This window comes from Poecilia reticulata, chromosome 17, assembly GCF_904066995.2.
Source record: "Poecilia reticulata chromosome 17, P_reticulata-male-v2, whole genome shotgun sequence".
Classification (NCBI taxonomy): domain Eukaryota; kingdom Metazoa; phylum Chordata; class Actinopteri; order Cyprinodontiformes; family Poeciliidae; genus Poecilia; species Poecilia reticulata.
Window position 1 is genome coordinate 28,312,240 of NC_088846.1, and position 22,231 is coordinate 28,334,470.

The window sequence follows — 22,231 nt, forward strand, 5'->3', positions numbered from 1 at the left end:
AGTTGAGTAAAAATACAAAAATCCCCTCTTCCCAAGGCAGAACAAGCTCTGCTTACGCCTGGTTCACACGGATTTTACAACTGTCTGGCAATTTTAAAAACCTAAGAGATCAAACACAACAATAAAAGAATCTAACTGGTTTGTGTGGTGTTGAGTCACACAAATCGATTTCCTTCACCAACATTCAGACGGGAACTCTCTCAAAACCTCTCGAGACCAAACGTGAGTTCAGGGTAAACAAGCATGGCCGACTGGGAAGAAGCAATGGCGATAGTTTTTCTCTATGTTTAACAGAGAAATAACGTTACAAAGGTGTCTGCAAAGTTCACTGGACTTTCTGGGCCTTCGTGACAGTTATATTGTCTTTTTTATTTAGAATTTCCCGCCATGTTTCCTTCGCCTCGCTTTCTGATTGGCTAAGGATCACATTCAACTGGCTGCGTTCTCATTTGTCCTCACGGATAAAACGCACTACAGTATCATGCAAAGACAATCCAACATGTTGATGATTCCCTATTTTAGATCGGAGTGGTGCAGACGTCCTTCCAAGCGGATTGGATCTTAACACACAGCATAAATTAAGATTACCTTAATCCCAATAATTTGGGGAGTTCTTATGATTGTCAGAAGGGAATAACGGGACAAAAATCAAACAGCCTTTCACACTCCAGCTGCAAGTCAGTGAAACTTACATAAGTATATCTTAATGAAAACATGGTTTCAGTACTTTGCAAAAGTATTCAAACCCTTTGGACTTTGCTGCATTCCAGCCACACCCTTCAGTTTATTGGGATTTTAAAAGACAAAGTAGAGCATCACTGTAAAGTGGGAGGAAATTAAACAAGTCTTTTTTCTTTTTTTTTTTTACAAATGAAAATCTGAAGTATTGCACAGACATGTTCTTAGTCTTTGAGTTGAAAGCATTTTCTTGTGTTGCAGTCTAGAGACTGACATCATCGTTCACTCCTCCTTGCAAAACACCTCACCCTCCGTCAGACTGGAAGGATAATATTCATGAAGATCAGTTTAAGGTTGTGCCTCAGATTCAGGACTAGGATATTCCAACATTAATATACCTGAATCTGAACCACTTCATCTGTCCTTTCCACTGACTGCATCACGTTCCACATGTCTGCTGCACCAACTCAAGAAAGTTCAAGAGGCAATAATACTTTTGCGAGACACAAGACAATCAGGCTACTGGGCATTGGCCAAATACAATCCCCTGTACTTTTTACTGGTTCAAATCAAAGTATTCCTGCACAGTTAAAACACCGAGTAAACAATCACATTGAAGGCAGTTCACAATAATTTAATATGGCACACACCCTCATTTCAACATGAGCAACGAAGCTGCAACGCAAGTCATCTGAGCCGCTGCATGATAATGCAATAGCAACTCTTAAACCTGAGGACTTCTGCAGCAAGGTCGACACCCAATTTACAAAACTATAATCCGTAAAACTAACATTCAAACCCATTAAATATGTTGCAATCTTTGTAAAAGAGCTTGTGTTTCAATCCATCTGCAGCAGATGGCTCAAGTCTGGCTTAAGTTTGGTTTTCTTTAACAGGATAAAAATACATCGGCATAATAAGATTATCAGATAGCAGCATATCAATTCAAGATGAAAACGCAACTTTAAGAGGTTTAGTTGGTTCTGTAGAAAAACTTCAAAGAGTTTCACTCTCCAGCTCAATATGTATAAAATAAGGTAAGGAGAGAAAGAATGAAAGAGAAAAGAAAGACTGACTTAAGTTACGCATAATTTATTTGATATTATTCAAACTCCAAACCAAACAGAATTAAGAAGAAAATAGTGTTTTTTATGCTTTTTCAAAGCAAAAAAAAGGGGAGTTTCTAATTTTGATACATTTCATGAACAGGTTTTTTGAGTGTCTGACCTGCAGATCACCAATCTATACAAAACTGATCAATTTAAATCACTCATTTACTATCAACATTTAATCTAACATGTCTTTTCTATGATCTGTGCTAAAAACTGAAAGTGAACTAGTATTCTAGCCAGATACCAATCATCAATCTAAAATGCAATCAGTCCAAACAAAAGCCAATTAAAATACCCAAACACAAGAAAGAGGCATCGTCTTCTTCACAATGATGCAGGTATTAGCAATGAAAGAACAACAAAAACAACCATGTCTACTTTTAATGAGAATTAGCCAAAAAAAAACATCTAAAAAAATAGAATATGTAAATATTAACATGCAGACTTTTCATTATTCTGCTTAAAATAACGCACAAAGAAAGAACAGTGGCCTTCTGCTCTGACTGATGCCTTACTGGATGAAGTCTGCTGTTATTAAAGTGATCACTTTGTGTTTAATGCTGCAGGACATTTTCCAGAAACAATGCCAGGCCAAACATTTACTTGCTTTCGCCAATGAACAAATAAATACAGGACATAATCCCATTAAGACTCCATTGTAACCATTGAAAACCCCCAACTTCACATTAATGCAATCCCCACTACAACATGTTATACCTGTGGGGTGCAAAAATATCATATCTCCACTTTCTTTACAGTAAAAAAAAATATTTATATCATGTTTATTGTGTGAAATGAGCTTAACTTTAGCATCAGTGTTACCATTATTATTGACATCAGAATCATTTAGTTTTCATCTTACTCATAATGGCTACTGTATTAAATGATTACATGATTAATCGTCCTGGTTGTGGAACACTGGACCAGCTCTACACCCTCAGCAGGGTCCTGGAGGGTGCATGGGAGTTCGGCCAACCAGTCTACATGTGTTTTGTGGACTTGGAGAAGGCGTTCGACCGTGTCCCTCGGGAGGCCTTGTGGGGGGTACTCCGGGAGTATGGGGTACCGGGCCCTTTGATACGGGCTGTCAGGTCCCTGTATGACCGGTGTCAGAGTCTGGTCCACATTGCGGGCAGTAAGTCATGTTCGTTTCCGGTGAGAGTTGGACTCCGCCAAGGCTGCCCTTTGCCACCGATTCTGTTCATTACTTTCATGGACTCTCTAGGCGGAGCCGAGGTGTTGAGGGGATCCGTTTTGGTGGCCTTAGGATCACATCTCTGCTTTTTGCGGATGATGTGGTCCTGTTGGCTTCATCAGATCGTGATCTGCAGCTCTCACTGGAGCGGTTCGCAGCTTCCTGGAGGAGCTGGAAGAAGTGGCTGGGGAGAGGGAAGTCTGGGCCTCCCTTCTGAAGCTGCAGCCCCCACGACCCGACCCCGGATAAGCGGAAGAAAATGAATGAATGGATGGATGGATGGATGGATGGATGGATGGATGGATGGATGGATGGATGGATGGATGGATGGATGGATGGATGGATGGATGGATGGATGGATGGATGGATGGATGGATGGATGGATGGTTAATCTGAATACTCAACGCTAAGCAGAGCGAATACTCCAAGTACTTTCAATTAGCTTCATGCTAATACTTGAAGTTCATAAACGACAATATTGTTGTTTTGAAATCATTTTCAAATAACATGATAGTAATGGCATAATAATTCAAGTTTGCCCTCCCAATGATTCATGAACTTTAATGTCTAACAAGCATTTAACACTAGAACTGGAAGACAATTAAGTATTCAAAATAAATAAACAAAAACAACTGACAAAAATAATAAAGTGGCGATTCTTTCTAAAAAAAAAAGGGGGGGAGGGGGGCTAGGGAAGATTACCCCTTTTCTGAGGCTTATCTACTTCATTAAAACATACTTTTAAAGTTTAGTTAAAAGGAAAAGAAAAAAAACTAAACTTAAACTTCAAATAGAATGCAAAGAATATCTCAATCTTTCGGCTTATGCAGCTCATCAACATTGTTCAATCACGTATCATCTAAGGTAGCGGTTCTCAACGTGGGCGGTACCGCCCCCCAGGGGGCGTTCAGAGGACGGCAGGGGGCGCAGGCGGACATTTTTACAAAAGGGGGGCGCTGGGGTGGCTTTGGGGGGCGTTTGGTCGAAGGTAAACTTTACACCTTAAATCCACAACAATACCAGTTTAGACTTTGAGCAACTTGGTAAAACTGTATTGTGTAACATTAAATCATGCTTGGCTGCAGCTGTACCGATGGCAGCTCTTCTTCTATTCAGTGTTTTTAGCTTCTTGGCTCCGCTCCGCATCAGTTCAGCGTTACACCGGCTGATGACGCTGCTGTGATTCACTTTGTCTGGTATGTAGGCTACATATGTTTTGGCAGTTCTGTGATCATGTCAACGCAGCAATTTATATTAAAAAGTGTTTTATTTCCGTTTAAAAGCTGCCCGCTACCATGGAAGGACAACAGAAAATCGCTCTTATAAACATGTAATTACTAAAATCACGATGTCACTTTGTATCCCTCTGAAAAATTAACCCATTTAAATAAAGAAATAAAGAAATCCCTCTATGGGTGATATCACGATACAGAGCGTTCATTTTATACCGTTAACACGGTGCTGTAAGTGGTCCGGTATGAAACGGGGGTGATGGAACAACACAGCACTTTTAAATTTCAATAATCAGAATACCGAAATTGTTTCCGTTGTTTTAAAAGGTTTATGTCAGTCTGCCTTTCCCCCATCGATGTTTCCCGACCGCCCTGCACCTTAGGGAGTTTAAAAAAACAACAACAACAACAAAAAACGCTGCGCACATTGCGCAAAACTCTGAAACATGAGAAGCGGGCAAAACGGAGCGTTCCGTTCTTCGCTCCGTTTTGCCCGCTTCATCTATAGATGTGAATTATGGCATAAAAACAGAGAATCCGACGCTGAACAGTGAAAAATCAACACACATGATGATTAGGCGGCGCAGCAGGTGATGAGTGAAAATTACTGATGGTCAATAAACGATCAAATAAATCTAGCAACAGGAAAGAAACTAAAGTGGACACAGAAATAAACCAAAAGAGGATAATATTAATCAAAAGAAACTAAATGGAAATGAATAAAGAACAAAATGCAAGAATAAACTAAGAAACTAAAGTAAAGAGGAATAAACTGGTATGACAAGACCTTTCGAGCAATAATTAATACAGAGACTGTATGGCAAGAATAAACAGACACTATTTCCAGATGAAAGATAAAATAATATTGTTGAAGTGCCATGGGCAGGGGCGCAACTACACATTATTCGGGTGGATGCGAAAACATAAATCGGCGCCCCCCTCACGAAAAAGCGTAGAAACATACGCTCGCTTCCCCCCAGCCCCCCTCCTCCAGACGCCGATACGTTTAGGGCAAAACTCGCTACATTTACCCCGTTATGTGCGCGAGGTGAAGGCGCGTAAGGCGTGCTGAAGTGTACGGGAAAACATAATCGGTGTGTCGATTCAAAACATCTACAATAATGATAGTAACATTAATGATAAAATAATTGTCAGTGCAAAGTAGCCTACAAATTCTTTGGTGGGGGGCGGTGAGGGACCTGGATAAAGGCTAGGAGGGCGCTGGCCCGAAAAAGGTTGAGAAACACTGATCTAAGGTCATCATCATCTCTCCACTTCTAGTCATACTGGTTGTTTCTTAAACGCTGCGACCGGCTGATTCTCCACCTGAGGCTAAAGGTAGTTTGAATGGATTTAAATGGAAACCAGCTCCCAGGAAGGATTACTAAGCCTATTTGGCTCCAGGGATGAACAGCGACACACTGTATCACAACACAAAAGGCCATCTGTTTCAACAAGCAAACGATTGTTCAGTAGATTTACTATTTCTCACACACTGATATTTTAGATGTACTACACCATGGGAGGTGCTAAAGGACAAAAACTGTTTTGTTTAGGCGTGGTTTCACTTTAAAAAAAAAAAAGACAAATATTCTTTCTACAAATTCAAACGATGACAAAAATGTGCAGATTAAACACTTGTAGGCTTTAACATTGTGTCCATTCCTCCTGCAGAGCGGCGCAGAGAGCAGCCCAGCCCTTTGGCACTTCAGAACGTGAGATCTCCACCCAGGCCGTGTCAGACCAGTGCACACATATGAGGAGGAGGAGGAAGAAGAGGAGGAAGAGGAGGAGGAAACTGCTCCACTACTGGTTGTGAAAACAGACTCACTGTTTCCTTCAAGGTTAACACCAACGGTGGAGGGAACAGAAAGGGGTTTCACCAAAACCTTTCTATTCACCATCAAGTCACGCCCAACAATAACTCATCTCAACCAAACTCCTCTGACTCAGACTCGCCTCCACTCCACTGTAACTTTAAGAGAACGGGATTTTTTAGGACATCGCACCAATTTAACCCTTAGATGTCTGAACTAATTCAGCTGTTTTTGAATATTTCTTATTTTTATCTTCAGCACACCCATCAGACCACACTTCACTTAAACTTACTTTATTAACATACTAAACATAAAAAACATCAAAACTTAAACCATCTAAAATAACCAACTTAAGTTAAAGTGGAAAATTTTAGAGGGTTTTCCTTCCACAATATTTCTATTAAATTAAATTCAGTTTATTTATTTATAATTCAAAACACACCAACCAAAGGTCATATGGGGCCTTAAACAGAAATAGTTTTGCACTCTAAAAAGTGTTTTCTGGCTGCAGTTCATCTTATGGACTTATTTATATTAATTTCACTTAATTCTTTTGCTTTTGCTATGACAATTTACTTTTTGTGTTTATTTAACTCAAAACTTACAAATCTTTAACCTAAAGGAACTATTTACTTTGACTTTACTTGAAATAATTAAGTTCGATACCACATTTGTATCCCTCGTCTGACACAATGACTCAAGCTAACCAGGGACAGATTCCCTGGTAAGCCACCATGGCTCTGTGGGTAGAGCAGTTGTCTTGTGATTGGAAGGTTGACGGTTCAATTCCAGCTCCCTCCTGCCACATGTCAATGTGACCCCTGGGCACTTAACCCCAACTGATCTGTGCATTAAATAATTGTGTGAATGTGACTCTAGTGTAAAGCGCTTTCAGTGGTCAAAATGACTGGAAAAGTGCTATGTAAGTTTATTTACCATTTTTGAAGTAAACTAAATGATTTGAGTAAGACTGACTTAAATCTGTTATCATAAACATACTTAATAAATTTGTTAAAAATTAACAAATTGGATGATTATAATATATTGAATTGGTTAAACGTAATAAATTAGGTTGGATAAATTTAATAAATTCAGTTGGATAAACTTAATTGAATTGCTTTACCTACAGAAGCAATTCAATTAAGTTGGTTCAACTATTTTCTTTTTAGAGTGTGGGGACCATTCTGTTCAAACCATCAGCACCATTAACAGTGGGGAAACGTGGGAGAGGAGGCAGAGCCTTTAATTTGCTGAGATGTTTATGGACAAATCAAATCTCAGACACAAAGAAAAGGTCAAACTACAGGAACAACAATCATTTCTCTGCTGTACAAATTCTTTAAATGTTAAAACATTTCGGTTTATACAGAAACCATCAAAAGTAAACTAGATATCTATACACCAGAATAAATAAAGTAAATTCAAGCTCTATGCTTTTACAGACTTCTTTTATGCTTCAAATTTCACCATAGCAATGCTTTTTTTTTTTTAGGAATAATTGGGGCAAAGTTCTCTCAAGGTTTCAGAAAAATGCTAATTTGTTCAGTCTGAGTTGTGTTTGGTTGCGTCATGGTAACAACAGAAAACATAGTATTGGTTCTGCCTGCAGCCTGTAGTTTACCCGTCTGACTTCATTCCTCCAGAAACGCATAATTCACACTTCTGATAGACTGACCAGATAGCTTCTTCATTTATAAAGTTTAGTCATCTAACTCAACATGAAATGAACCACATCTGAGCATCAAAAGCTTTTTATATGTTTAAATTATTAGAGTTAACCAGCTTGTTTCCCTCAGTGATCACATGAACAACATTCCTGTTATGCTCCTCTGGTTTTCCAGCCTTCTGGTTAATCAAGTAATTATGAAGAACAGCTGAAACTGAACTACTTTCTAAAGCTCGACTGTGAATCAAACTAACTCTGAAATGAAGAATCTAGAGTTGAAGACTTTGGAAGGACAATTAAAGCCAAACTTAAAAAGCTGCAGAACAAGACCAACGACCCGGAGCGATAAAAACTGAGCTACCCTTTGTTTCTACTACAGCAGAACATGAAAGAGCCGTTCACTGTGAGCTTATTTTCAAAGTAATCAAAGTGTCATTACCTCAGACTCTGTGCTGCTGCCCACAAGGGTTATCAAATCTCATTCCAGGAATATTTGCAGGGAGACGAGATCAAGTCCAGTGAGAACGAGGCCACTGAAATATCATCAGAACTGCTTCACTGCTCACCTTTCCACCAAGAATGTGTTTATCCAATATCACACATCTATGCTACCACACCGTCTACGTCTCATTCTTAAACCACTGGGTTCATTATTTTTATGTCAATCCATCATTTACTGGTGCAACTGACTCCATGCAAGAGTTTCTCATCGAATGAATTGAGGTTTCTGTCAGTTTTTAAATAATAATAACATATTCAATTGCATTTAATTTTCATCATCAAGCTGAACAAAGGTGTGCACATCAACCAGATAAATACATGTAACGTTTTCTCCATAATGAAAAAAATAAATAAATTAATTAAAAGACTGCCTCAAGTTTTGAGCTATTCATCTGCAGTGACCTGAACTTAATCGCATAACTATGTTCAGGTCAAACTGTGGGATGCAGATAAACTAATACTGAACATTAAGTTCCGCTTGTTAATAAAAATTAGATTGATTAATTAATCCATTACAAAACCTTGAACTAGCTTTATAAAATTTGACAACTACAAATAAAACATCCGACAGAAAATTTCAGAGATTTTCAATTCTGTATCAACTTATTAACCTGAACACCAAAAAAAGAAAAAACATTTACATTCTGTGCAGAGATACAAAATGCCATATTATACGATGAACGGATTTTCCAGCAGATATTAACCATTATCATAAGAACTAATATGGACTTGTCGCCATTGTTGTATGTATTTTGTTTTTTTTAATGTCTTCACTGCTGTTTGAACAACAAACAGCCCCCAGGAGATAAGGAAGTTTACTTAACTAATTAGATGATTTGATCAAACATCGATTAAATTCATGTCATTTTACAGTCAGGATAGATAAATTCCCTCTTGATTCCAACATTTCAGAGCGTACAGGCCCAGATGTGAGCAGGCTGTGTGACGGTGTCATGGGGAGCTGTGAGGTCAGTGTGACAGAGGTGAAGCAGATACAGTATCTTCTGCGAGGACAGCGAAGGCTGAGTGTCATTCAGGGCCAAAGTTCACCGCTGCTCGTCACAGTTTCACCTCATGTTAGACGAATCAACTCTTTAAATTAGGAAAACGATGAGCTGACCAGCAGCAGCTCTGTCTGATTTCATTAGAAACGCTGCAGCAGGTTTAACACCTCTGTGAACTACATCTAGTGAAAAGCAGTAGTCAGCGATTTTCTCTCCTCTCTTATGGCTGTTATTGATGACCATCATATTTGTGCTGCTGTGCGCTTATAAAATAAAAGATGGCATCGTTCAATCTGCTGCACTGATAAAGAAACTTCATTTTAAAGACTCACACATTTTGTCATGTATTTCTCTTTAACTTCACTTATGGAAAACTTATTTTACTCTTAAGAAATCAGACAGATGTAACACCTAATGATGCACCGATCCACTTTTTTCCGATATCTGAGGTTCAGTTTCGGCCGATACGGATCTGATTCAGAAAAACAGCGCTTACTTTAAAAACAGACATAAATGTACTAAATTATAAAAGTATTTGATGACTCCACGAGTGCGCTTGTTTAAACTTTAATTTGTTCTGTCAGTGCAATTAGGAGTGTAACAGCCAATGAAAGATAAATAATAAAGAAACTGATAAATACAATAGGTTGACTATTGTGGTCAAACCTGTAAAAATTAACTCCAATAAATCTTCTGTTAAATGGTTCAGAAAGTGCAAAAAGAAATTATAAATATAATGAAAAATAAATGATAAAGTATGACGTCACTCAGAGCACAAAACATAGAATTAGACTGGCTAGATCTGCCCTTATGGATTGGGCACATTGACACTGATATCAGCTCTAAAATATTTTTAAGATTGTGACCAATACAGATATTAATACTGAATCAGTGCAGCTCTAATTAACACCACCTAAAGAGCTATTAAGGTGAGAAAATAAAATCCTAATGAATCGACTCATACGACCAAAACTTTCCACTCCAACATATCTGATCTTTTATGCACACGTCCACTTCAAATACATTCCTGCATTCTCAGAATGCAAGGAACTGGTACTGCATGCCGTTTGTCATTATGAAGACAAAAATGACAGCAATGTGGAAGATGTGTGTCCAGTCGACCTCCTCCTCGCCCATTTCATAAGCTTCACTACACACCGACATGCAGCTATGACAAGAATGGCAGGAATTACAGTAGACTGAGTCCTGAACGACAGCTTCAAGAGTTCACTGGCTTTTAATTGCATTTCTAACAAGGGAAATGAAAATAAAGCAGTTAATTATCTGAGTCAGGCCAACAACCATTAATGATTGAATTTCCTGACAGAAAAATCAGATGTTGCTGGTTTGTTTCTCTGTTTTTGCTCCTAGATGTCACCAGAGTAATTTTACTGGAACATATGGTCTGGTAAAATGTCAACAAACCTAAAGCGACACTTTAAGCGGTTTTAGCATGTATGTAATTATGCAGTCTAACCTATTTTTAGCTTATATTACTAGTTTTGTTTTCAAAAGCAACAAAAACTCCTGAATTAAGCCCGTCACAATAACACATTTTCCTGGACAATAAACTAATCTAGAAATTATTGTGATAAATGATAATATTGTTGTTTTAAGACCATTTTCAAGCAATGTATTGATAATGGCACAATAATGTAAATTTGCTCTATCATAGACCAATAAACTTTAATTTTGCTAAGAACTGGAAGGTATCTTAAATTTTCAGCAACTAAAAACAATAAATAAAACAGCAATAAAAACCAAACACAACCAAAACCCTATAGAAAATGAATTGTGAAGTCTCTGTAAACAAAATTGCCCTTCAAAAAATATTAATAATCTAAATGAAAATGATCAAGCTCATTTTAATTCATCTTGTGACTAATTGATTAATTATGGAAATTATGGAGTTAGTAGTCTGGACAAATTATGACTAAAAATCCCTCTGGGTTGAAAATCTTGCAGAAAACAACAACAAAAACATTCTTATGAACTGATAAACTAAAGGTAGTGCCCACTTGATGATTTAAACTAACATATTTTTACATTTAGTGAGTTTATCACCAATTTAAGAAATTTTAAGTGTCTGCGGATCAGATTTTGATAAAAATAAGAAATTATTTCCTGTTTATTAACAGATCAAGAGGTAGATTGACTCAGATTTCATTTTAAAACAAGCACAAATATTGATTTCCTCACAAAAAAATAACAGATTTCTGATATTATCCTTCTTTTGTGGTGGACAAACCAGTGATTGAACTAGGACGTCTTATTTTTAACAGACTTAAAGAGCTACTTAATACCAAGTCCAATCTGGAGTCAGAAGGTAAAAATGAGTGTTAACCATGGCTGAGATTCTGCTCCTGATCCATTTGATGCATAGCCACATTCCTAAGTAAAGACAACAAAACGCTGATAGGATCAAATCAGGACTCACCCAGGGTGGCAGCTCCGTTGCTGGCAGACTCCGCCTCGCGGTCGTATCCTTGTGATCTAGGAACGCCAAAGCCTGGTTTATCCTGTAGTCCTTGCTGCCATGGTTCTTCCTCCAGTAAAAAAGCATGGCGAGTCCAATCAGAACCCAGCTGAAGCTGAACTCAAAGTATCCCAATATGTAGATGGGGAATATGATGGCAAATGTTTTGGCAAATTTAATCCACATTTGAGAGACGTCGGCCAGTGAAGACGTCTGCTCCTCTTCCAGCTCCTCCGGGGCCAGAGGCGGACCCGGTGGCGGCGGTACCTGGTTCCCGTTGGGCGCCGGGACCGGTCCATTCGCCCTGGTGCCTGGTCCTGCAGTACCCTCCATCCTGTTGCTCATTTCCTCACTGTAAAGACATTTTTGACAGTGATTTTTAGGGGAGCCTTTCACAGTATTATCACAGGGATGTGGAGTCGTCCTCAGACAGGACGCTCTTATTGGGTGGTGACAGCGCTTTGGCACACCGCAGAGGCAGACAGACAGAGCTGGCACGGGCCACTGAAAAGCTGCAACAATGGCAGCCAGCAGGCTAAACATAGCGCTAAATAAACTGGCTGGAGTTAGGAGTGAAAGAAGAAGGTTATGACTTTGATTTAAATATTAGAGGAGGATTTCAGGGCTCAGAAAACAATTAAAACAATGTAAACAAGGGAATAAGTGTGAGACAAGACATTATTATTGCAGCAGGTATGAAGCTCAACTGTCTATTAAAAAAGAAGATTGTTTAAGCTGCTACAAAAATACCTGGCAGGGTTATTTTTGCTGATGGGTAGAGCTGGAAAGTAAATAAAATATTATAGATATGGCAATAGATGAATAGAGTCACTGAACCGCACAGCATTCTGGGCGATGTAGGCAGAGGAAAGGCAACCTCTCACAGCCAGCTAGGTAAGGTTGGTGGCATCAACTGGCGCTCTGCGGTTACCTAGCAACTCACTCACTGTTTGGTTACCTAGCAACTCACTCACTCTTTGGTTACCCAGGAACACGTTGAGCAACTTGCACTGCAGCAGTTTAAGGTTTTGCCAGTGTGTCTTTTCATTACTGATTAAAAATTTTAAAAACAACAGTGTGGATAAAAGTAATTCAGTAATCGCTTTTTCCAAAACTGGATTTAAAAAAAAAAAAAAGCAACAAACTTCCCTCCTCTGAAGTGTAGTTAATGTAGTTAACTACATTAACTGAAGTGTAGTTAAAATTACCTTAAACAAATGTAATTTTAAAAAATTTTTATTGCTTCTTTAAATTTATGATAGAAATTAGAGATGTGCCGATCCGGTTTTTTCCTGCCGATTCCGATCACCCATGGGGGCCGATCACCGATACCGATCACATAATAATTATTTTTTTAATCATAAGCACTACCGGTTACATTATGTGGAAAAAGGAACCATGAATTCACCTTAATTTAGACAAAAACCTGTTTTTAATAACTTTTTCCAAGCAAAAAACAAAACAGGCATTGTGCAAATTGTACTGCTATTGTTAATACTATCTTTAACAGACTGATAACATATGAAGGCTCTGAAGAGGCTAAATAATGCAAAAAGTCAAAATAAAACTTCTCAACATTGCCAAAAAAATTCAAGTATAAAACTTAACATTCAAAGGCAAATACAGGTTCCATTACAATAAACAATCCAGAGTTACTGAATGAAAACTTCCTGATAGCATGGTGGCTAGCTGATTACTGCTAGCTCTGAGTGGCTGTTTCTGACTGAGCGGAGTAATTATGCAGAACAGGGAGGAGATCGATTATTTTTTCAGAGATTATATGTCTCATGTCAGGACAGCAAAAGTTTTAATACGTATGTAAAATGTATTTTTTTAAGTTAGATGCTGCAGCTTTAAGCAGAGGTTCGGTGTGAGAGTCACTACCAGGTGGAGCAGAAGCGGCGCTCCGTCTGTGAAATATTACTACCTGTAGCGTAGCAGCGGTTTGACAGCGAGAACAGAACCAGCGTCTTACATCGCAGCTCGAAGATTTAAATAATTTTGCGGGTTATTTGTTTAGCTTTCTGACCGTCATGCTAATCCGGGTGAGTGTTTATAGCTGTGCGCTGCTTTACCTGCTATCTGATCCTCCATGTCTTTTTTACTGCAGTGAGCCTCGATGTAGCCCAACTCCGTCAAGTATGTCATTGTTTTTACGTCGTATTAGTTTCGTTGTGTTGATGCATTTTGACCTGCTTCAATGTTCCGCCGCAACACGCAAACGTCCCCATTCACTCAGTGCGTTGTAGTTCCACATCGCTTAGGATTTGTTGCTGCACGTTTGCGCAGTGTGAAGGAAAGAGGAGACCAGTTGCACAGGCAGGCTGCGAAAGGAGATGCAGGTGATCGGTTTGTGTGATTGGCAACAAGAGCCAATGATCGCCGATCACCGATCATACACTTTTTCACGGAAATCGGCCGATTATGATAGGTGGCCGATCGATCGGCACATCTCTAATAGAAATTATTTAATGGCAAAGAAAGAATTGACTTTTGATTATTACGTTGACTGCAAAACTGCAGGAATGGGACAATTATAAAATGTTTAAAAAATGTTTTTGATTTTTTTTAAACATTTGGTAAATCTTTAAACCAGCGGTGTCGAAATCCAGGCCGCGAGGGCCGGTATCCTTCAACATTTAGCTGTGTCTCTGTCCAACACACTTAAATCAAACCTGAATTACCTCCAGCATGCAGTCAGGCTCTACAGAGCTCTGCTAATGGCCCAGTTATCTGATTCAGGTGTGCTAAAGAGGAGAAACATCAAAATAATACCAGGCCTTCAGGACTGTTGACATGTCTGATGTAACTGATATCTGACCCACATCAAGAGGAAACATGAACACATCATCTCTATTTAAAATATGGTCATAAATTCAGGTTGACAGCATCAAAACAAACCGTCTCACATGTTCAACACATTAGTTTGCTGTACACATGTTTTTTTTATTTTTAAAAAGTTTGACCTAAATAGCTACATGGTGATAACCCTGTTAAGTAAAAATAAACATCAGATGCAATAATGAATTCAAAAATTGCTTTTATATGTCAAACGTAGATGAATATAGCTTGTAGAGATTTAAATTAATAGCACTGTCATAAAATGTTGGAATGTGAAAAGTCACCTTAGCTATGTATGCATTAAAAAGCTTTATAAATACCACTGCTATAAATCTATGGTAGCATTTGCCATCTAGAAACTCTACATCCTATAAATGTCAACTACTTCAACTCATTTGAAGCAATTAGCCTGACTTTTCTTTAAAATCAAACTTCCTTTAAATAAAGTTGGATACCCATAAAATGCTGTTTTGATATATTGTTGTAAATTGCTATTAAAACAAGCTTTCTTCTGCACATGCCTGTGGCGACACATAAGGAAATTGATCAGAGTTCTTTTGAGTATGCCCAATTGTAACTTTTTGTTATTACATGTTTTCATTAAATATCTCCCACACAGTGTTTACTTGTAAAATATTTCAGCTGCATTTATTTTAGCAACAATAGCACACATAGATGTAGTTCTAAAGAAGAACAGGGCTGACTTCATCAGCTACTTTGAGCCAGGTAGCTATAAAAGTCAGATGCACTGGCTAATGTATTCCAGTAAGGTGATTTACAAGTTTCAGTATTTCCTGCAGATCTGCCACTCCACCCATTGCTTCAGTCAAAAACGACACCAGAGGCAGACAGATGGAGTTAAAATAAGCCCAAGCTGTGCCTAAAACATAAAAGGTGGAGTCTTTGCAACTCAAATGCTGTCAATATTTTCAAACACCAGCTGATCGCCTGGCTTCTTGTGCCTTTCGTGATGTCATCTACTGATATATATATATATATATATATATATATATACACACAAATCAGCGTGTTTTCAGTGCACTTAATAAAAAGATGTATTTTGTGAAGTCGTGTAATCCTGCATGGCATTTTTTTACTGTCATTGAACAGAAATAAACTATATCACTTTGTACCATCCTTAAACAAATGCTACTATAAATAAATAAACAATATTGTGCTTAGCTAATTAATTATTCCACAGCATGTTGTTATTAAAAGTCAACTTCATCTGCTGTCATGCCATCTAAAAAGTATTGAAAAGGATATTAATAGTGAAATTACTTGCAGGATAACTATGCATGTCATTCGGTTAAATTTGGTTTCAATAATAATTCCCAACTCTTTTTGGTTTAATATTTTAGCTTTGTAAAGTCTCACTTCATTCCTCTACCATTACTCACTGCAACGAATGCTCAAAGCTGTTATGAAAGCAGAGATTTAACCAACATATTTAACGTTTTTTTAGGGTATGTCAAAGCCGAATCAAATAAAATTGAATAATTAATACATTTTTTATCAACAAACCACTTTTGACGAGTTCAAATTTGATGTTTGATATTATGTATCTTAACTGGAACAGTTTTTGAACCGAGTCCGCCGTGACGACACAGTGACACGTATAAAGGCACTTCACCGGTGTTACGTACAGTAAAAAAAACAACTACTTGTTCCTCAACGGCTAAAACTGAGCAAACAGCCCACTCACCTATATCCTCCAGCAGCATTCGCTCTATCCGAACCAAAAAAACAGGGAAAATTCAATCGAGCAGCTGCTTCCTCTGCATGCCGACCAGCTGAACTCCGACAGCCCTGTTCCCTCCTCTGTTCATCCTCCAGTCGGTGAAGGAGAGCCGTCCGTCTCAGCAAATCTGCAGGAAGCTGTCATCGCGAGAAAACAGGTCACCGACAAGGAGGGAGCTTCAAACAAGACCCAGCTACAACAGACGCGGGCGCCATCTGGTGGCGGAAAATAACGGTCACGTTATCCAAACGACTCAGCTCATTTTATTCCGTTCATGGCGGAACGTTCAGTTCAGCGAGGCAGGTGCAAAAACAACAGAAAGAAGGTTTGACTATATTTAACGAGAGAAAATATTCAGCTGATGCCAAAATTATGTAGCCTATTAATATAAGTAAATTTAAAAAAAACTATTCTAAGTCTGAAATGAGTTTTAATTATCCCTAATTTACATTAAATTGTGTAAAAAGTTGTGATCAAAATGGAAAAAGTCATAAATTCGAAAAAATTTTTAGCAAATGGCCTCCAATAAATGTTCTTTGATTACCATTCCACATTTGGATTGTAATTAATCTATTAAAAGCACATTTAGGTGCCATAAAGCAAAGTGTCCTTTACTTTGAAATTAAAGATAATGCACACTTATTTTAACGACAAATACATTATACTGTAGATAAAAAAGATTAGAATATTTACATTTGTTGGTAGTAATGCTTCCCTAATTAAATCCAAATCAATTTATGAAGCATATTTAAAAGCAACAAGTGTGTCAAAGTTCTGCACATGCTAATAAAAAATATATAAATGCAAAACAAAGCACAGACATTGAAAAGAGTCTAAATAAAAGAAAATAACATTAGTGCATATCAACTCTTAACTAATCAGTTGTGAATGCATAAAATGTGTGTTTTAAAAGAGACTACTTTAAAATAATAAAATAATAAAAAGTGTCCATTAGCGTCAACAACCTGTGCTGGGGATCCAAATCAGATTAGCATGTGAGGACCACAAAACAAAAACAGCCTCCTGGACTCGGACTGGGCTTTGCTAAAGTTTACTGTTTGACTGTCTCTTCTATTTTTACCTCCAGTTACAGATGCAATCATTGTCAAACTCGGTGGTCAGTCAACAGCGTTTGCACAGAGATCATTTTCCCACTAGATGTCAGAGAAGTGCTTGTATGCAGCTCAGCTGTGGTAAAACTGCAGCCAATATCACAGCTGAAAAACTGATAATCACTTTATGAAGAACCTCTTTTAAGATCCATTTTATTTTGTTTTATTATTATTATAAAAGATCCATCTGTAGTTGTCACTTAATTAGGCTATTTGTACCTTTAAACTTTTATTGTTGATTAAAAGCAAGAAATTAGATGGTGATAAAAATGAGACGACAGACAAAAGCAGCCTGGTGACATCTTTCCCCCTCTGTCTCAATCTGGAGGGTACATTTTGTTAAAGAAGCTGCGATGTTTAAATCTGTTTTATACACAAGCCATAAAACACTAGGAGACAACTGACGGCTGGTTAGCATTCCTGTGCCAGCGTATTTCAACACGTCGCTGCGACGGTCTGGCTTTGTGTGAATCTGTGCCACTTGATCCTCCCTCTGCTTCCAGATGGAAACCATGTACACAGAGGCAGAGAGTGTTTACACAGAAGGAGAGGGATGTTCCTGTAAGGGTATATTTCTGTCCTCTTCTAGTTCCAGACACCCCGACTTGAAGTGTTTGGGATCACACTGCACATTTTATCAGCTCACACTGAAACTGACCTTTAAAGATACTTGGTGAGCTTTCTTCCTACAAAACACAGGATTCTCAGTTAACTTTACCACTGCAGCTGCATCATGAGGACAGTGGCATTTATTTGATGATTTAAATTAAATAGAGAGGAGTGGCAGAAAAAAAACCTCTCATGATCCTGCAATCTGAAAAAGAAACTACTGAAAAAATCCCAGAACGTTACTGGGAGTAACTGGGATGTCTTGATAGTTGCAAGGAAACTTTTCAGCAATATCCAGATCCTACATAGCCAAAGCAAGAGACATGTTCAGATAGTTTTAACATGTTAAATAATCTTTTTAAAAAGGTTAAATTAGTTAAAAATTGTAAGTTGGTATTAAATACGTTGATGTTATCATGAAAGGACAGTTTAGTCAGATTTAAAACATGTTTCACTGTCTCTTCTTGAAAACAAAAGTCATATGTCTATTGTAAATAATGTATTTAACCCTTTATGACCAAAACATAATCTGGATATAATTGTTTTCTCCTTCCTATTTTGTCCTGTTCTCCTCGTTATGCTAACTTTCCTTCGAATGCTTTAAAGCCATCCGTTTTACAATATTTTATTAAAATTTGTAAAAACTAAACAGCCTTCAGTGTTATTACTGTATTGCTTTTACATCTAAAATAAATATTTCTCACTATTACAGCTAGTCGTGGATCCCTTTGGTCTTTATTTTGAAAGTCAGAGGGAGAAATGGAGGCAGCATCCCAGCGTTGCCAGCTTGACAGCAGAAGTCAGCTGTGGGTAAATGATCTCTCTGCTCACTCAGCTCAGTGGAAGCGACTAGTGTGGATACAAGACATCCCAATCTGGGCTTTTGTGCTTCTCTTCTGCACCATTTCTGGAAATTAACAATGATTCAAACTCTTTTCACCAGAAAGAAACGCTCTGGAATGGAGTTCAAATGAAGTGATTAAAGCCTGAGTTTCTCCTGTTAGGACATCTGACTGGTTTGTGTCTACCTGAGGACTGATCATGAGAAGTTTGAGCCTCCTCACCTTTTTTCTCTGGATGCGTCCACTCATGGTGAGTTTTCTGACATGTTCGAAAGTCATGCACAGCAAGGAAGTTGGTAAAAAAAATGTGGGATTTTCAGAAATATGAGCTCAGATTATCCAGTTTGTGGATCTGGAATTAAATGATCCTGGCTAAAAACCTCAGCCATTTATTTGCAAGGCAATGAATTTACATAATAAAATTATTTTCAAGTTGGGTGAACAAATCAGTAATCACCAGGATTACTGATTTCAGCAAAAAGGGAAATGATTATTCTTCTTCCAGAAACCATTTCAATGAAATGAAATAGAAATTTTCCTAAAAGATATTTTGGATACTACTGAATTTGCGATTCCTTTACTGCCTTTTTGTCATGTCGGTTTTAAATACATTTTAATTATCTTCACTGGGTTATTAAAAAATATTTTTAACACATCTAAAAGTCTGTTTTATAAAATAAATATGCTCTATAAAATAAAAGTTTAGGAAATTATGATTTTTCTACAATTTTCCAGCCATGCCGTTTCATTTCTTTTATATCTAAAATCTTCTGATCTTGTTTGTGCAACAGCATCGTTTTAAAACCAGCTGATTTGCTTGGTACGAAGTTGCTCTACTACTGGAAAGGTAAGACAAAATTAGTGCAAATAAATCTAATTTGGTCGTGTCAACAGGAAGTCATCGTCTTACCAGAACAAAGTGACTACATTTTTACAGTTTTGGGCACTTTTTCCTAATATCAGCTGCTTTAATTTAGTTTGCAATCAGAAGAGCTTAATACAACACCCTGTGGTACACCCATTTTACTGTTTTGAATAAATTTAAGATAGAACTAATAAAGTGTTATAGAAAGTTGGTCATATGAGCTTAATTTTAATTTATTCCAACATAAATGGGGTCAACAGGTATATAAATATTTAGTCAAGACGGCATAAAACGATATATTATTTCACATTTACAAAATTTCCTTTTACTTTGTGAATGAGGTAAGGTGACATCTTTTCATTCTGATTTAGATTCATAATCAAATCACTGATTTGTAGAGAAAATTACATTTTAATAATTTAGCCACTAATAAATGAAGAAACTGCATATTTTCATTTGCTGCAGGCACTGCTGTTTTTTGCTGCTGCTGCTGCTGCAGAGGCGTCTTCATCTTGATTAATTGAGATAATTTGTAGAATTAACCTCACACTGTTTGACTGTTCTTTCTGAGGCCTCCTCCAGCTGTAATCCGAGGTTTTTTGTTGTTTTTTTTCCTGAACGTCACACATTATCAGCACTGATCCGCCTCGCAGGACCAACAGTGGAAGCGCTCTCTGTCTCTGCCCGCCGGCCTCGTCACTTTAAATGCAGGCTGGGGTGTAAAATGTTCTCGTCACCCCAAACAAATGTGTGTTTAATCGTGTAAATCCAAGCACTCTGCCACCTCAAACACACAAAGAAATGGCAGCTGAGACACAAACTGTTCTGTGGTTCCTCTACTTACTGACTCGATTACTGTTTTATTTAATTAGTGGTTTAAACGGATCAATTTTTCATCATGCTCAAGGGCAAACAAATTAAGCTAAGTGATTTAGCAGATTTAAATTCATATAAACAATCGTGGAAAGTGGAATCATCAATCATGGACAATTGTGAAATGATGTGTTTTTTTACTTTAGAGGAATATCAACAAAGTTAATGCACACATTAGTAATGAAAACACAGCTGGTGTGAATGATATTTAGTCTGAATGTTTGCTCTGTTCATGACGCTTCCAAAAGGACCAGAAACATCTTTTATCAAAACATTATGAGACCGGTCACATTTCCATTACAAACATACATAAATCTTCGTCAATATTGTTGAAAAAAAACAACATTTTGCAATCGCAGTGTTTCCAATATATAAGAAAAGCAATTAAAATACCATGTGAGTAAATTTAAGTCATTAAAATCATGCTGCGCCATCATCCTCTCCTTCCTCTCTTCTTCTCCAGAAGCAACATCCAGTTGTTGGTCATGTGACTCGTGTGATGCTAACAAACTGTCTCCATAGCAGCTTTGCAAAATAAACCAATTTCAACACTACAATTTTGATCATACAATCTTACAAAATGTGTGCTGAGCCATTTGAAGATGTAGTTTAAGATTATAATGTGTTAGTCACAGTGGAGCTCTGCAGAACGGCGTCTGCAGGCGCAGCGCTGTGATTAACTTGATGATTAGAAAGAGAAGTTACCGTGTTTTCATGCTCGGATCCCCCAGCATTTAAAACTGATGATGTGCTGTCTCAGACGGCAGAGGCTTCTTGTTGCTGCAGTGTCAGATGTCAGGTTTTATCATCAGGATGAGTCCCATGAGCTATAGATTCATTTGTGCAACTTAAACAACTGTGTAGATCTTTCAAACAGACTCCTGATTTACAGAGGAGTTTAAATATTCCTAGATAATCCTCATCTTTAAGATATTCGCCCGCTGTTGACGAAAGCTCACACTAAGTCTGAAGGAATGCTAAGGTTTCAGACATAATTTAATTCAGAGATCTGAAGTCTGAAGTGGCTAGACTCAGTAGAAACCACATGTTTACAAACCCTGTATGTAAGATGGTGAACTTTTTTCTGTGTCTGACATGAAACCTGAATAAATCTTTCCTATTTTAGCTCCTTAAAAGGACAAGGTTTGGGTTTTACAATGACCCCAAACCACTTCAACTCAACTCGCAGTACTGTACCCGTGCTGTGTTAAAGCTCTGGCTTCCACTTTAGGTTCACAAATTCAAGAAGCCACGTGTAAACCTGCAGGGAAAATTAATAATCTCGCACACAGATGGGACACAAAAGATAGCATCAGGTGAAGAAGTGGCGGGTATAATGTGAGTAAGACACAGAGTACGCATTTTTTTAATCAGTTTACAAACAATGATTGCCTGCATGATTGGCATAAAAAAGCATTAAAGTTTTAAAAATAGCACAGAAGCATGCAAGTTTGCATGCAAATATACACTTGACTTCAGCTGTGTATCTTTCTGGGTGTTTTATTCCAACAACTGACAATAAAAAACAAAAAAAGGAATAATTGAGGTTATCCACACTCAAAAACATATCTCCTATTTTTAGTTGAAAATGAGTGAATCGTATTTGTGGTTTAAATGTAACATTCTCCAAAATCCTCACCATGGCTCTGCGCATGGATCAGTTCCCA

At 37.8% G+C, this 22,231-nt stretch overlaps 2 protein-coding genes across 5 annotated transcripts in view; one reads left to right on the forward strand and one right to left on the reverse strand.

The window, feature by feature from the left end:
• Nucleotides 1-16,479, reverse strand: part of esyt2a (extended synaptotagmin-like protein 2a) — a 48,778-nt gene extending 32,299 nt beyond the window's left edge. For 3 of the 4 annotated variants that reach the window (XM_008434741.3, XM_008434740.3, XM_008434739.3), the window contains exons 1-2: nt 16,228-16,479; nt 11,643-12,033 (exon numbers count right to left, since the gene is read on the reverse strand). In XM_008434741.3, the coding sequence (XP_008432963.2) occupies nt 11,643-12,026 (384 nt within the window). In that variant the 5' untranslated portion in view covers nt 12,027-12,033; nt 16,228-16,479. The remainder of the gene's footprint in view (nt 1-11,642; nt 12,034-16,227) is intronic. The other variant, XM_008434742.3, reaches the window with a different exon arrangement.
• Nucleotides 16,480-18,774: 2,295 nt separating this feature from the next.
• vipr2 (vasoactive intestinal peptide receptor 2) overlaps nt 18,775-22,231 on the forward strand; it is a 51,758-nt gene continuing 48,301 nt past the window's right edge. Inside the window, exon 1 of the mRNA XM_008434738.3 lies at nt 18,775-19,076. Within this exon, the coding sequence (XP_008432960.1) occupies nt 19,026-19,076 (51 nt within the window). The 5' untranslated portion in view covers nt 18,775-19,025. The remainder of the gene's footprint in view (nt 19,077-22,231) is intronic.